Here is a 17,902-nt window from a genome sequence, read left to right on the forward strand (position 1 = left end):
TGTTTTACTATGTCTACGTTGACAAAGTATCAACGAAAACAATAGAAAACAATCAACATACCCTTACATCTAATTAACAGTCTTCGTAATTCTGTTTCGGACGAGGAGTGGAGAGGGAATAAACTTTGAGATAGCATGGCACAATTATTATTGATTTTACCGAAAACGAAGTGAATTTTAAAGTTACGTTTACTGTCTCAAGGAAAAGCACTAGCAATGCCTTAAAAAAAATGTATATAGGGTAGATACATGCTATATATTGTATATACAGTACTTGCTTTGTACTAATTCAAGTTTCTCACAAAATCTCTTCCAGAAGAGAATAATATCAAAAACCCTAGATTAAATACTATTAATTAGTTTATTTTTGATTTCATGTAAAGCAAAGTTTGTTAATATGTGGTTACCAACTTTATTTCCCCAAGATAACAAGAACATCGTTAACTCATCGTTATTAGATTTTTTCCCCTACACATAAACATTTCGGTTTATTCCACGAGAAGAATCGTCCTCAAAATAGAAATGATAAAATGCTTAACATAAATAACATCTTTGAGTTTTTTTTTTTTAACAGTTACAAGTTAGAATTTAGCTATTTTGAATTTCTGAAGTCAGAGTTACAATAGGTACTAATTAAATAGTATACTTTATTTATTTGGGGTTTTAACATCTGTTATTTTGGGGCTATGAGATATGACGAGATTCTTAATCACATATATTCTCCATCGGAACTCTTTTCTTCTTGATCTTTCTCATCAACGAAAACACTACCAAATCACCTTATTCAAGGAACTCAAGTTTTTTTTAGCTCCTTCGTGACTAAGCGGTTAGCGTATGCGCCTCTGGCGTGGAAGACCCGGTTCGATTCCCGGCGGGGGTTCATGTGGTTCGGATTCCACATTAATCAGTAGGTCCCGTCTCATATAGCCTCGCTGCTGAAAGAGACATTACACTCAAAAATCATTAGCAAGTTTTCTTAAACTAGTAAAAGCTGTCCACGAGTGAATAAATTTCTAACTGCATTTTGTATACTAATTTCAGGACGCCGAATTCAATGCATATATTTTTAAACGGGGTCACAAGAGAAGTGACCTCAAAGTTTGGATGTTGATATTTATTTATATCCGACATTTGAGATTACTTTTCTAGGAACTCCATGAACGCGTATTTTTAGAAATATTTCCATTGGATTCAGCATCCTCAAACTAGATATATAAAGCACAATTAGAAACATACTCAATTTTGTCGACAATTTTTACCATTGTCATAAGCAGTACTTCTAGTTCTAAAACCTCAAATCTGAGGTGATTTTTCTCATGAAACCATGAACAAACAAGTTTAAAAATAATTTCATTACATTCACCATTCTCAAATTAGTATAAAAAGAACAATTAAATATTTATCCAGGAATAGACACTTTTTACTTGTAGCATGATCGTTAGTTCTATGTCAAAGACAAGTTTCCGGATCATGTCACTTGCTTATTCAGCTTGTGTCATCGGTAAAGTCAAAATTTCCACGCAGGCAAATTGAGGAATAATAAAAACTAACTAACTGTATGGACTATGAAACCCGGAGGTTCAGTGCCGCGTTCACAAAAGCTCTCCACTGACTTCTATCCTTAGCTAATTGGATCCAGTTTCTACTTTGTATTCCTATTTCTGCGAGATCCATCTTAATATTATCCTCCCATCTGCGCCTAGGTCTTCCTAATGGTCGTTTTCCTATGGGTCTACCAGTCAAGACTTTGAAAGCGTTTCTACTTTCTTCCATTCTAGCTACATGACCTGCCCACCTAAGCCTCCTAGACTTGACGACCCTAACAATGTTGGGTAAACCGTATAAACTATGTAGTTCCTCGTTATTAAGCTTCCGCCATTCCCCATTCCCGTTCCTCTTGGGTCCGTATATTCTTCTCAGGATCCTGTTCTCAAATACTTTCAGTCTATGTTCTTCCCTCAGAGTAAGCGACCATGTTTCGCAACCATACAGAACAACAGGCATGATTATCGTTTTATATATTTTAAGCTTCAAATTCAATTGAGGAATAATTTTATTCAATAATTTTGGGTTGAATTATCCTACGTTAAGTTAGCAATGCATTAGAAAACTGTCCCTAGCGACACCGTCTTCGGCTTGAAAGACTTGGGTTCAATACTGGTAGAAGCTTATGTGGTTTATTTTAGATCCCACGTTAAATTGTAGATCCATGTCTCATGTAACCTAAACGCTGAAATAGGACTCGTTAAAATTACAGGAAGACAATCTTTATTTAATTAGCTAAAAGTATACTAACTTATGGCAGGGTAGGTTATGATTGAATGGGATAGATTAAGAAAGATTATTTAGCATTTTGAGAAATAATATTTCTTCTGGAACTTTTGGTAACATAGTAACCTATAATAGCAATACCTTTTAACTAATATTTTTTTCCTAACCAAACCTACTCCTTCATAATACAAGAAACTCGAAGCCCAAGGTAGCTAAGTTAAATTATTATTTTCTGTTTTAACTAGATATTATTTGTCAGAAACATAAATAAATAAATATGTCTAATTTTAGAAAATTATGTACAAAAATCGACACGCTTTTTCTTTTACTCTAAAATGAGTACTTTGAAACGAACCCAAGCAGTGGAAATTATACCAACAATTTTATTTTTAATTAAGCCTCTGTTCTTACCAATAACTTCCTGAGAATTTCCAAAAAGAACTTCCGTGGCATTGCTCCTGTGCAAGAAGCTAACTTGTGCCACTTCGTGCTTAAATCCCACGCCTTCCATTGTACCCCACAGGGAAAAAAGGAGTACACTTTGACATTGTCAGAACAAAGAAAAAATGAATGAATATTTCTTTAAAAAAGAGTAAGAAGATTTAAATAAAGAATCCTTTGTTTTTCCATCAGTGAGATAGTCGCAGAATTGTCAGACAAAAGATGGTATGTCGATGTGTGGGTATATTTATGTGCACAATATCATGCTGTAGTTCCACGCCTGGTAATGTCTGTCAACGACATTCTTCTTTTTCTTCTTCTTTCTTTCTTTAATGTATTCTTTTTGTTAAGACGGAAGAAATTGGAGGAGACAGACATTTCTAAATAGTAGGTTGGGAACAGAAACTAAAGGAAGCAGTACATGAGTTCATTAGGACGTGCAATTCTCATGAACATTTAAGAAAAGAATGAATTGTATTCATCACTGCATACCACTGCTAAAAGTCAACGGCGTCTTAGTTGTTATTTCATAATACTATCAGTATTTCCAAGTTCTACCACGCTGAACAGTTCGTGAGTCCAGTTTCTCCTTAACTATGGGCCGCTTCTCAACTAAAGTTTAAGCTGATTTCGTATTTTATGGACGACAGAACTCTAGGATGGATAAATTTCTTTTTCCAAAATCCGCGAGACGTCATTTAATGGTGTCTTGATTTATCCCTCAATCTTACAAACACTTCGATCCTCTCAACATCAATTTCAACGTGTCATGTACTGAAGATTCAAAGGTTGATATCGGATCCAACTCTCATGAATGTCCGTCTCTACCAAGAGCATTCTTTATTTCCATAAGGTTTATGTGCAGTAACTTTTTAAAAAAAATATCTAATCGTAGAAACTAACGGAATAAAGTATTAGCAATTCGAAGTTATTACTGTATTTGAATATTAACACGTTATTCGGAAAGTTATTGAAATTTTATTGGTTACAGAGTCCGATTCATATACGAGTAATATTGAAAAATTTGTTCGTTATTCGAACGCTTGTCAATTATTTGAATAATTATTCGATACCTTTTATATTATTTGAATACGCGTAATTGGCAGCAGTTCTAATAATTTCTCCAAAATTTGTTCCAACAGTTCATTATTCTAAAAAATTGTTAAACAACCATTCCAATAATCCTTGTGATCAATTATATCAGGGGCGAATCCAGGACGGACTTCTGGGGGGGCGGTGGGTTGTAATAATGCTACTTAGAGCTACTTTTAAGAGCTCCAAACACTGGGATGGGTTTTATTTAAATATAAAATAAGAAAGTTTCCTCTTCTATGGGGGGGGGGGGCGATCGCCCCCTAGATCCGCCACTGATATTAGTAAAAAAATTTTGAAAAACATATTTTTAAATTATTCGAAATTTTTAAAAAAGCTAGGAAGGAACACAAACATTTAGCAAAATATTCAGTTTTTTGTGTGTATTATGCTATGTAGTGAGTGAATTTAAAGTACACACCAATTTCATATTGCTACATTAGTATAGCGTTATCATTCAACTAACAGGAATATTAATTATGAAAAGTATTATTCAATATTTTCAAATTTCGAAATGGAATTAAACATAAATACCACATACGTCAATCTACAGTGATGTCGAAATCTTGCAAGTTTGCAGCTACTCACGTCAGTCTTGAAGCATGAGATCTACTGGGTTCGTCGATTCTGAGTGAAAGCATAGAGCAATCACAGTGGAAATCTAGATGCGTATCTCGAAAACCGAGAAACATTTTTCTTATCCGGAAACAGGTTTTCCGACCCCCGGTTTCAATATCAGGAATGTCTGTACGGTCCCTATATCTGAATAAAAATTCAGAGGGGGCGTCCCCCTCTGAATTTTAATAAATCCAACATTGTTTATAATTAACGTTAGCAAAGAATTTCATATGTTGTAAACTATACCACATTTTAAAGATTACAATTAAGTAACTTAAAGATGTTAAAATAACTACGAAAACCTCTGGTAGAAAGAATTGGAATACCATATAAATAAAGAACATATACTAGATTAAGGTTTCTCAACCTGGGGATCACGACCCCTAGGGATCGCAAGAGGGTTTCATATGGGTCGCGAAGATAAGCGGAAGATACAAACATAATTAGAACCTAATTCCGAATATTATTCAAAGTGCCGGCCTTTCGAAAAATAAAATACTCAATAACTTTTTAACAACTGCTAAGTTTTTTTTTTAAAAAAAAAATAGAAATCACTATTTTTTTATCATATGACCCACAATTAAGGGAGTTATGAATTTTTAAAAATTTCAAACGGTCTTTATTTTGAAACAATATGACGGATAGAATTCGATTTTTGTAATATGAATGAACTGATCAAATTTGGTTTTAATCTATTCGCTTTTAGGGGAGTTACTGTATCCATTATATTCAATAAATGGATTCTACTATTACAGAATCTATTATTATGGATGTGGATATCGTGAGATCTCGGCAATAGGTATGTTAAAAATCCCACACAAGCTTATTACAAACCAGAAATTATGAGGGGGGTCGCTGGCAAGAGGATGTGATAAAATGGGGTCGTCATAGGAATTAGGTTGAGAACCACTGCACTAGATGAATTTGGGCACAATATAATGTAATATTGTGTGTAAGAATAGTTCGATTTTCTCCTGAATCTTGACTGAGTACATTCCTAGTGTGTTAACGTAACGCACTCACGAAAAACAATATTTTAGACGTTTCAGTACATATTTTCTTGGTTTAATAAATTAAAGTACAAGTGAGGGAATTGTTTTTTTAAAAAAATGCTATGTGCATCACTGATAGGGGTATCCATTTAAATGTGATTTGTACTATACTCGTACTAAGGGCATGCGTCCACAAAATTTATCGTATGTAATACAAAATCAATGTACTCACCTGTTCTATTACTTCTTCCAAGTGTTGTCCGGTTTTTACGAGATCTTCCGTTAGCGAACTCTCGTTTCGACATTGTTCCGAGAGTATGTTTTCGTTGATGTCTGCTACGCGCGGTTTTACCAAATACTGCTGTACCGTCACCACCTGTAACAAGAAAAATATATTTATTTATTTTTGAAAAGAAGGAAATTATGAAGTAATTACTACAAGTTAATTGAACTAAATTTTGATCAATATAGCAAGATCACTGCGTACCGGTATGGGATTGAATAGTTATCTATCTATATTTAATTATTTAGAAAGTACGCTGTTTTATTTATTTTATTATTTACTAGTAGATTACCTATTCATCGCACGGGGAGAATATGTTTCATTTTGGACATAAAGGTTCGAGGGTTGAATTTGGATTTAAACGTCATCGGAAGTGTCACTGTTCGTTTGAGTGACCCCGAAAACTATGGATTCGACACTAATATCGGTCATTTTCGATCATTATAAAATATCTCCTCCTCCCCTAAGTTGCAGCGTCAAAATGAAATGTTAGAAACCATCCCAGGCCCGAACCTCATCTATGTTGAAAATTTGATCGAGTTCGGTCGAGTGGTTCGGTCAAGAGTTATGAAGTCACGAAAGTCACAAACATAGTCACTTTCAATTTTATATAAAAGATTTCTTTCTTTTGTACAAATCAAATATCACCAATGGGATCCTATTATATATGAAGGCAACCAGTCACAATTATTACTATTCATCTCCCAAATATCCTGCTTTACACCGTGAAACCTATATTCCGCAGACTGTTATTAACACAATATATTATTTTACGTATCTATGAAGATATAGAAAATATAATTTACTACTACATTAAGTGGTAACCTGTATACACGGAATAGACATCGTGCTTCAGTTTCGTTCAAGATAAGATTTCACGGTATTACCCTTCACTTTGTTCCTGCTGTTCTATCCAGTTATCTTTCCACAGAGCTTCCAACTATAATTAATTCTATTTATATAATAATATATTCCCATGTGGAAGACTTGTCCTGTTTATCGTAAATGTTTCCATGACATTATCCGTATGACATTACACAGAAGCTCTCCACAATCGTCTTTAATAAATTCAATTTAACATTTTCGAATAATTGTAGCAAAAATAATTTTCGAAACTGTTCGTTATTATTTGAAAATAATTATTCGAATAACACCACTCGTAAATAGCGTCTTATATATTAATCTTATCTACATTTGAAGCAATATTATCTGAAATGATATATATATATATCTTCAACTTTTGAAAGACACGTGGTGTTTAGCGTTTTGAATATGATATTCCCATACATTCAATTTCTTCGTTTTGATTAAAGCTATGATCTATGCAACCCAGCTGGCGTTCAAACTCATGTTTGCGTTCACATTCGAAATACTTCACTATGGGTAATACTTAAGAGTACACAGCGCTTTGAAGAGAATTTAATAGAAAAGGTTCCTTTCAAAAACAAAATATTGTATGAAGTTCAATTATTTTCTTAACTAAGAACAAAAAAATTAAGAACATGCAGAGCAACGATTCAATTTATTCGTTCCTGGTAATGATGGTAATCTTATAACTGTCACCAAATCTTGGAAACCTTTTCATTAGAGCCTTATGGAAATTTAATACATAAGAACATTCATTATCATCATCATAAGCATTCCACCCTAACTGACAGGCCATTTACAGCAAATTAACAAGATTATGTGTAGTTTGATCCTTAGCTCAGTAGCGTACACAGGATTTTATCAAGGGGGTTTCAAGCACTCCATTTTATATTCTTTTAGTAGTTAGGACATGGGTTATTTTTGTATAGTGGGGGGTTAAATCCCAAACTCCATTGCATATGCCACTGGCTCAGCTAATATTTTCGTCTTAACGCAGCCTCCGCCTACTGATAACGTCTACCAAGTATAACATTTCTTCCCTTTCCATTAAACTACATATCCCACAACACGTTTTCTTCTCAATGTCCTAACTAATTTCTTTTCCTTCTCTTATTATTTTTCTCCTCATTATTTCTAACACTTCTAACTAGGTTTTCCATTCAACTTGAATTTATTCATCATTCTTCTCATTCCTCTTGCGAAAGTCAATACTCATTTTTAATCGCTTTTGGCTGGTTGTATTAAAGTTTAGTTTCCCTTTCAGTACCGACGCTGTATGAGACGTGGATCTATAGTTTGATTAAGGATTTGAACCACATGAGCTCCCGTCGGGAATCGAATCCAGTTTTCCCGCCCCGAAGATGTGTATGCTAACCAACCTAGCCACGAGGGAACTCTTCAAATCCATAGTTCCAAATTTCTGGCTCTAGTGTACAACACAAAAAAAAAAAAATTGAATCCTATATTCAAAGACCTTAAAAAAACACGCATTTTTCTTTCTAAATGCTTTTCTTTGGGGGAAGTATTAATTATTCAAAAAACTGAACTAAAAATATTTATTTAAGTGCATCAATCGGGTAGTTAGAGTATTTAAGATACTTCAGATATAGTTTAATGTGCATGTTGTTAATGTAATATTATACAAAATATTCATAATTTCGTTCTTAATCTTTATGAATGAAAAGTTGATTAAACGTCACGTTAGAAATTTACTTTCTGTTCCAATTTATACTTTCGAAGAACAAAAGCAAAGAAGAAATCTGGAGAAAAACCTGAATTCGACATTACAATTCATTTATACGTTTCGTAGCAGCTAAATATAGATCGAATTCGAGTTTTAAACTAATTTACAGTTTTCGTACACTCTGTACACATATAAAAAGTGATTTTCAACATCTGTCTGCTCGTAAGCTCGTTCGTCCCAATATTATGTACACGCCTAGAGACTATATAATTCAACGTATCTAGATCAAAGTTTTAACTCAAGGTTTTTATAAGAGTCTTCAGAGGAAGAGGGGATGGACTCTAATTTTCTTACTATCCTCAACAATAAGGATAGTTTACTGGGTAGTGAAAATGAAAAATTGCTATTTTCTGCAAAACGGCTTGAACGAATGATAAGATTCATCAACGAAAACATGCTTAGACATTCAAAAACGTTACATGTTGCTCTTATTGCAATTATCATCTTTACAGTAATTTCGAATTATTTTTTAAATACATAATACCACTAATTGATCATAACAAAGAAAATAATTCTTCCAAGTACTGAAATAGTGTAATTTCATTTCGTATTTGCGTTACAAAACCGATGAATTCGATATGGGTTCCATGTTCCAACATAATAGATGTACTTTTTCTTGTTGTTACTGCTAGATACTTTCAAGTTGAACTCAAAACATTCCTTTATTAGTTTAGAAAAACAGAGTGAAGATAACCAAATGGTAGATTCGAACCTTTAAGATATATGTAATCGAGAGGAATGAACAAATATTAATTGCATAAGCTTTCAGATATATTTTATTTCCCCTCATTTTGTCAATTCCGCAACAGTTTCATTATTTATTTATTGAACAAAATTCCACTACAACTCCTGATCCTATTTTATACTGGAAATAAACAAACACACTCATATATTATATAATGAAGGAAGTCGACATCTTGTAAATTAAGGAAAAACCGTGGAACTATCTATTAGTGTAGCTGATGGAGAGACTCGAACCTGATACTTCCGATTGCGAAAAAAGAACGCTAATCGATCAGCTACTCAGGTTCTTCTTTATTGTCACTTCTTGCTTAAAGCTACACACAAGTGTAAGTTTCTTAGGAAGGCATACAGCCACTTAAAGAAATAATACCAGTAAGGAAAATGGAATATTATACAGGGTGGCCTAAAAATAGGTATACAGTCCTACAAAATTCACGTTTATGAAGATAATTAGTTTATTTGCTTCTATTTGTTACAAGCTTAAGGTATGAGTGAAGAGAGATTAAAGACAAATAATAAAGAAACTGTACGTCAGTGCTTGTATGGATAACAATAAGTAATTTATATAAAATGCCATGAGACGATCAGCACGGTAGTTCTCAAGTGGCCGAATAGTTACCCTTGTCCCAGTGTAGTTCTCGATGGGGTTACACATTTTCGTTATTGACTCAGTATTTTGAAGCAATTAGGAGCTATTTAAGAGGCAGTAAACTTCAGTTTAGAAGCTCAGTAACATCTACGACAGGGAGTATTGTGCTTAGAAGCTGTACCCGATTTTTAACCTATAACTAGGAAGATTTTCAGTTTTCTTTATCTGTTTATTTACCTAATTATCTTTGAAATTTGAGAAAAATTGGTATTTAGATTTAAAATCTAAGATAGTCTATATTTATAGTATCTACTTTCAAAGTTCAGACCTCTCTTAAAAAATAACATTATACAAATTTTGCTTTATAAAACATCGAAGTCTTTTAACTTAAATTTGTAGTACATCGACCAACATGAAGTAAAACTAAACTGTCCAAGAATTATATTGAAAAGTATCCATCTTAATTTTTACTTCTTTATTTTTATTTTTCACACCACTTTTTGTTTTAATACTTTATAATCCTATAGATAAATAAATATTGAATTTAAAAGGCGAACCGTCGAATGAGCGAATTTATATCATTCACAGAATCAATGACACCACAAAGAGCTCATTGTATAATTAACTCCTTAAAAACTCCATTTATACGACAATGTAGCTTGGATTTCCATTCTTTCAACATTCTTCTCTAAATCTGGTTTCCCAAACTATTCTGAAATGTATCTTCCCATTTTGAAATTATCCTAATTCTATGAGATCAATGTAATTAACCAAGTATACTGCGACTTCTATACGTCATCAAAAGCATATATCAACCAATACTTATATCCTTTCAGCAAAACTCTGGAATGAATTATCGAATTTAGGTAAACGCAGATACACTAATGTCCAAAATAATTGTCGCATATCTATAAATGTGTTGTTGTACGAATATAATTTGATAACGAATTCGCCCGGTATTTCTTAATGTTAGTATGTGTATAATCGGCAAAGACATGCAATGGCAAATTTCATGTCAAAAGAGCAATAAATAAGAACAATAAAACGAAAATAAAACTTTGTTGTCCATTTAGCAACATTTTGTTTTAATCATTCTAATTTTCGTATTTATAATTCTTTTCCTATGAAGTTCACCAGAAATATACATTTCCCGATTACACACATAGTATCAGTATTAAAAATACCCTGCGAAATCATTATCAAATACTTACAAGAAGACAGTTATAGATATGCGACAATCATTTTGGACATGAGTGTACATAGCAGAAATTTATTTCGGGAGGGCTCCAAAGCTTTTGGGAGGCAGCTCAAATTCACTAGGAGGATAAATTATATTAAAATTTGTAAGATCACCTCTAAAATTAGACTAAATTTAGAGAAAATTGGGATTTTGCAGGACGGACCACCCAGGACCCACACCCCGCGCACATTCCTGGCTAAGAGTTTCGGTATTGTACCAAATATCACATTATCTCTTCGTAAAATAGATAAACAAAAATAAATAACCCATTCATACATTGTTTTCCGAAGTTATAATTGGTAGTACATACAAATGGCCATCAAAATAATGAAAACACATGTAGTTAGTAACACGTGGGTAGCACTGAGCATACGTATGGGACGCGTGGCCGTTGTTAGTGGCATGTTAGATGATCATCTTAAGTAAGTCTGACTGGGTAGAACGGAGGCGTGTGTTGAAGCGGGCAGACGACGGTGACGAAAAATGTTTGAAGACCTTCCTGAATTTGAATGAGGCCAAACTGAGTGCGCAGTTAGCTTGCGCAAGTGTTGACAAGGCAGCTATTGTCATGTGTGTCGTGAGAAACAATCCCCAACGTAATGATGGGCTACAGAGCTCCAAGCAAAACAACATCGACGAAGAGTGGACGTAATGATAAGAGTTTCATAAAAACACCGCCCCCTGGCCCGCACTATCCCCGGACCTCAATATTATCGAATATCTGTAGTCATACCCTCCTCCATTCTCTCTAACGGAACTGAGTGTGCATTGCATTAGAATTGGTTTAATATTACGCTGGAAAACATTTATGACTTATATACTTCAATTCCATTACAAATCATAGTTGTTCGGCAAGGAACAATAGTTCCACGTCACATTGATCAGGTGTATGTTACATTTCCTTCTGACATCCCATTACTTAGATAACTATCTATATTTTTGCTTGTGAATGTGCACAAAATAACTGTTTAATAATATTTCTTGACGCTTTACACGAATTAAGAAAATACACCACTTAAATAACTTCTCCACATATTTACTTGTCATGATGGCATGAAGTGAGTGACAGTCTATTATTATAAATGTGAAGTTAAAAAATAAAATTTAAAATGCACCTTGCACTCAGTGAAAACGAAGACAGCTTGTACATTTTCGAACTGCATGACGAAATGTAAAGAATTTCCTGTTATATAGTGGAAACCAGACTTTCTCCCCGGTCACAGATGAAGGCCAATCTATGCGGAAGATAAATATACCTACACACTATATATGAGTTTCATAACCGGTCAAATATAGGAATCCCATTGAGAAAGCATGCAAGACATTCCACCTTCACTGACCGTAGTTATCCGGTTGAGAAACCATAGCATATTTCGTTCTCTATGAAGAAGCTTGATGAGTTCTGACTTCTTGATTGACACATATTTAGGCATAGTGTCACAAATATACAGGGAGATAATATTTAGAATATTTTCTAACGATACTTAAAGTTATATATTTATGCAAATAAATCTCAAAAATTCACTAGAATTGTTCATTCCCTTCAAACAATTAAGATACAAAGAAATAAACTTGTTGTTATCTATTGGTATTATAGATGGTTTTTGTTTGTTTGCTTTCCAGCTTTGAACATACCAACTGTTCAGCTTCTATACATGATCAGTACATCGACTACCTGTGCCAGACTTATTTGCCTCCATGATGCACAGTTCCCTTAATTGTTTAATCGAAACAGCTTCCGAATTGCCTCATGATGATTGGTCAAAATAGAAATTCTCGTGACTCCATCAGAATCGAACCTATTACCACAGTTTCAAAGACACGTAGGCATCACATGTGGGACCGCGGTGGCTCAGTGGTAGAACGTTCACCTCTGGTGCATGGGTTTTCTCAGGGTTCTCCCGTTTCCTCCCACTTTCTTCATTCCTTTCTCATCATCACAGTCTTCTTTAGCCTAGCCGGCATAACTATGTGACGTAAAAGTTAAGGATTTTATTTCATTTCATGTTGGCATCATAAAAGAACAGAATAACATAAAATACTGTAGCAAAGTTTTACCAAGGGGAGGGGTAAGTTTGTCCACCGACACAAGAGTTTCAGATTTGTTTATTAATATATATTAGTATACAATTTATTTAAAAACACGTGTTCCTCAAACTCAACCGGGGAGGGTAATTTTCCCATGCGTTCCTCAAATGATGTACCTCGCAAAATATGAAGGAACATAAAATATTCATACGTGGAATGCACTGTAATAGAATATCACGAATAATAATAATAATAATAATAATAATAATAATAATAATAATAATAATAATAATAAGAAGAAGAAGAAGAAGAAGAAGAAGAAGAAATGCCCTTAGGCCTATAGACAGTAACTAACCTGCTATAAGTATCAACCAAATGACAGGTTAGATATCAAGATGCATTAGATCAGTGAGATCCTGAGTGATATTACATCGGTCGGCTGTCATGAGGACTGTGCGAACCTGAAAAATTGGAAGTCCGTGCTCTACTAATCTTCAAGATGCTGAGAATATCTTTGAACTATCTGCTTACGTTGTTTTGTATGATAGGTAAGTCTTCTATTTTGCAGAAGCAGCCTACATACAGAAATATGGCTTCATAAACGTGCAAAATAAGTTTTCTTGATTGGAAGGATTTAGTGGGCGGCTATTCGAATCGTTCGTAACACGTTTTTATTGCTCATGCGTACGCTTGGAATACGCTGACCATACATTTAAATGTGAATGGCTAATCACAATACGCTTCAAACGCGAAAGCAATAAAAACACGCAGAAAACGTCGGCTCGAGCTTATTTGGTGCGTTTCGGAACAATAGAACGCCTGCTGTTTAAAGATGTCTAAGGAAAGACGTGTTGCTAGGCAAAGGATTTTAGCAAGAAACACCTTCTTGGAAGATGCTTTGCGCAGAGTATTGCAACAGATCCGGATCTGGCAAAAAAGACCTGGAAACCCTGACTAGCTCACATTATGATTTATAACTCTAGCGAAAGTTAAATTACCGAGTAGCAACCTAGGTCGCGTTCGTAGCGGGAGGGGGGGGGGTATGCATTCTCTAATAGCCATACACTAAGTCGCTTATCAGCATTGAGGCAATGCACCTACAGTTCAAGGAGGAATTCGAACCACCGTAGCACGTTCAAATTTCAAGGGTCTGCCACCAGGATCCCGTGCACCAAACGTGCGCGCGCTAGCAAGTAGATAAGCGGGAAGGGCTTTTGACTTCAAATTTTATCCGTATTGCTAAGAAAGAACGTGCGAAAAAAATAGTGTTAATCAATACTTCCTTTAAAGAAGGCATCTATATAATTCGTTGTCCCCCGATCTTACAACGTCCTGCTGGCCCCCTATCTTACCATGTCCAACTGTCCTCCCCCCATCTTACAATGTTCTATCAGATATCCGTAAGTACCCACATCCAAACGTATTGAACAAATATAAGGACAAAAATGTGTCTGAAACGTAACAAATAACGAATATTCAGAAACTTAAAATGAGACCCTGTCCACTCCAAACTTCGGACGAGTTTGACCAATATCTCATCTTCTCCGGGTTGAGTGTTTTCTCTATTAACAAATTGTAGTCTTAAAATCAACTTCATCGTAAATATTTGATTTTATTTTCAGGTTAGCGTCCCTTTTAGCAGCGAGGCTATATGACCGTTGGATCTTAAGTTTAACGTGGGATCCGAACCACATAAGCTCCCACCGGGAATCGAACTCGGGTCTCCCAAGCCGGAGGCGCGTATGCTAACCGCTTAGGCACGAGGGAGCTTCTTCATCGTAAATAACTCAAGGCTAAATATTACTACGACTTAAGTTAGTTCTTGCTAAAATTGCGACATTGACGTCAGAATTTTCCGTTATTTTGAAAATTGTCGAGAAGGAAGGGGGATTCTAACGAAATACGCACCTTCCACTGCTTAGTTTATTCTTAATTTTAAAACAATGTATAATTCACACACATTGTAGTCTCCTCACATACAAATGCTCCCCTTCTTTAAGTATATCCTCTTCTCTCCTCGCTCCGGAAATCCCTCCACAATATTTAAAACGACCTCTGCAGGCAATGAACCGTCTGACGTGGCAGAACTGGTTATGGTAAGAAATGCAGGCGGATAAGCATAATATATGTAAGGAACTTAAAAAAACGAAGAATCCAAAAAAGAAACTTTAAAAAAAAGATACGTTAAAAGGTATCAGCAAATATTTATTTATTTAGTTAATTTGCAGCCGGTATATGGCCAGGTTAACGTCAGTGGGAATGGCAGTTCATTGAGGGGGAGGAGACAAAATGTCCGACCTTGAATTTCCTCGTCCTTCATGGCTAGAAACATCAGTAGCTAAGCGATCTCTCATTCGGTACAGCATAGTACAAAATTCACAATACCAAAATAATTACGCCTTAACCAGGTATCAGAATTTATGTTTACTGTGTAGACTGGTTAGAATAGTTTAACCATACAGTGGTTATATTTGTACATTGTTATTGGCGGAGTCCTTCTCCTGATTCTAAAGTTAGTTGTACTCTGAGATGCAGCCAACCATACGTTTTCTAGTTGCATAAGTGAGATTTGCACACCAGCTCCCATCGATATTACCTTCGCCTTTCTTGACCAGAGTATACTACTCTTCGTTTAGTCAATCTTCCCCTTTCATCACGTTGCTCAGTGTACAATCACGACCTAAAATTCCGTTCCCAGAAAGAGAGACCCGATACTCTCAAACAACGTATGGAAGAGAGGACTCGCGATCGCGTATTATGGAAAGCTACATTATGATTATTTATTCAACAAATTCAGGTAGCCCTCCTTCGTAATGAGTGATTAATGACTAAAGAGCGTGCCTTTGGTGTACAAGGTCCCGGGTTCGATTCCCCGCTTGAGAGCATCGAAACCACTATAAAAAATTAGATCAAACTGCACATTTCATTCTATGCAGCATCGTTGCTGACCAACGACGTGAATACAATAGATCAAAATTCAACATTTTATTCAACACTGCTATTTGGCACTGAAAACGTTAATAAGTTTGAAAACGTTTTGCAAGGAAGGTTTATATAATTGAAGGAACTATCTGACAAATTGTCTGGTAGAGCTGGAGTAAACAGAGAAAAATAGTCATAACGACCAGCTGTTAAGATTCGAACTAAGGGTCTCCATACAAAGAAGAATACTAGCTCTTTATAAGGAAGGATGTAAAAATAACTACTGTATATAAGAAAAAATGAAATGAAATCTTTCAGTTTAACATCCTTCAGGCTAAGGGAGACGGATGATTAGACAAGTGAATGAAGATGGAAGAATCGGTGACATGAAAATATGGGAGGAAACGGGAGTACCCCGAGAAAACCCATTGACACGATGTTGTCCACCACAAACTTATCAGACCGGGGATCAAAAACTATATAAGAAAGATACTGATGTCAGTAATATTTATTCCAAGTAAACTGTCTCTCAAAACTTTTAATGGTATTTAAACTCAATAAAAATTGAAGTTTGCATCCCATGTTTTTCTTCCTATATGCGCCAAAGCTTAGTTTGCAATGGTGAGGAAAAGTGATTATTTCAGGGAATGTCCCGGGGAAATCTTTCCTCCTCCGGCGTTATATCTTCGATCGCGCTTAATGTGGATTACCAGTAAGTACTTTTGCAGTCTACAATACATTACAGGTCATTTTATTAACAGTATACTATTCTCCAAACGGGAAATCTGAAACTACTACTGGAGTGAAGGATATTAAAACCTCGCCCAAGCACAAATATTCACTATTTTGTGCAAGCATTCATATCACAGTATAATTGGAGAACGGTTGCAAAGCTACGAAATTTCTACTTGAGGCAGAATTTCAGAATCCGACACACACAATTAGAACCTAAATAAAGTCCTAAAATAGAATGAAATGTCCCTAACTTGTTCCCTTTAGGCTAACAAATGCTGATTATTAATGTAAAAAATGATTATAGAGGAATTTAAGAAATGAGAAACCAGGCGGTAATGGGAAAAACCCGAGAACCCTCTTCCCCTCCCTCAAAACCTCATACAACGAGGATCAACGAATTGGACACAAAGGTTCTACTATACCAATAGTATTAAACCCTATGAAACTGTCAATAATTTGAAGACAACAATTTCAATTTACGATGAGACACGCTGCCTGTATTAAATTTGTTGACTGACTCACTTTATTTCATATGTTAAATCTGCACTTTTCGTGTGTACATTAGAGAAGGTACATTTGTATATACTTCTTTCACATACTCCTATGACGGAAGGAAGGTAGGAGAAAGGTAATTCTTTAAGAAGTCTACCCTATATTGAATGAAAGAGAACGCATACACAAGCTCCATGGAGAGGAAGGCAGGTGTGCGAATATAGCTTCGAACTCTTGTCAGTTCAACCTTTCCCTTTCCGGAAACATCTGTTCCTGTGGAAACGTCTGAAGGGAACTCCTTCGCATATTCACAAATCGAGAGAACTTCTTTATCAGCAATGATCGACATATGAAGACGCTTACTATGGAAAAGTGTTCTTTGATTTACGTAAAGGACATTTCTCATTCATCTTTAATTTTATGAAAAAGGCTAAACGAAATCCGACCATTAAGTCCTCTCTGCCTTAAAAATAAAATAAAATACATATGGCTGTGCTCTGAAATACTGCAAAAAATGTATATCTGAATGACAAAAGAAGACGGTTCAGTAACTTTAAGAACCAATATCTTTCAGAACAGATAAACTCATTTGACTGCGATTTTTCTGCATCCTAAAGAAATAACATTTATTTAATTTTATTATATTTTTAAGTATAGAAAACTACAATAACAACGTCCACACAATGTTAACCAGATGAATCATGCTAATCGATGTGTTGTATGTGCGTGTGTGAGAGCTACACATAGCCCATGCATTTCCATTCAAAACATTCTAAGTGCTCCTGTCCAGTGTTGGGCAAAATCAATTGAAATCAATTGCAATTGATCAATCAATTGAAAGTAA

General features: G+C 35.0%; 1 protein-coding gene across 1 annotated transcript in view; it reads right to left on the minus strand.

The window, feature by feature from the left end:
• The window catches only part of LOC145674285 (RNA-binding protein fusilli-like), a 322,435-nt gene that overhangs the window by 267,566 nt on the left and 36,967 nt on the right, over window positions 1-17,902 (minus strand). Inside the window, exon 2 of the mRNA XM_081744141.1 lies at window positions 5,647-5,790. Coding sequence (XP_081600267.1) covers window positions 5,647-5,790 — 144 coding nt within the window. The remainder of the gene's footprint in view (window positions 1-5,646; window positions 5,791-17,902) is intronic.

The sequence above is a fragment of the Thermobia domestica genome, chromosome 2 (genome assembly GCF_964235325.1).
Source record: "Thermobia domestica chromosome 2, izTheDome1.hap1.1, whole genome shotgun sequence".
NCBI lineage: Eukaryota > Metazoa > Arthropoda > Insecta > Zygentoma > Lepismatidae > Thermobia > Thermobia domestica.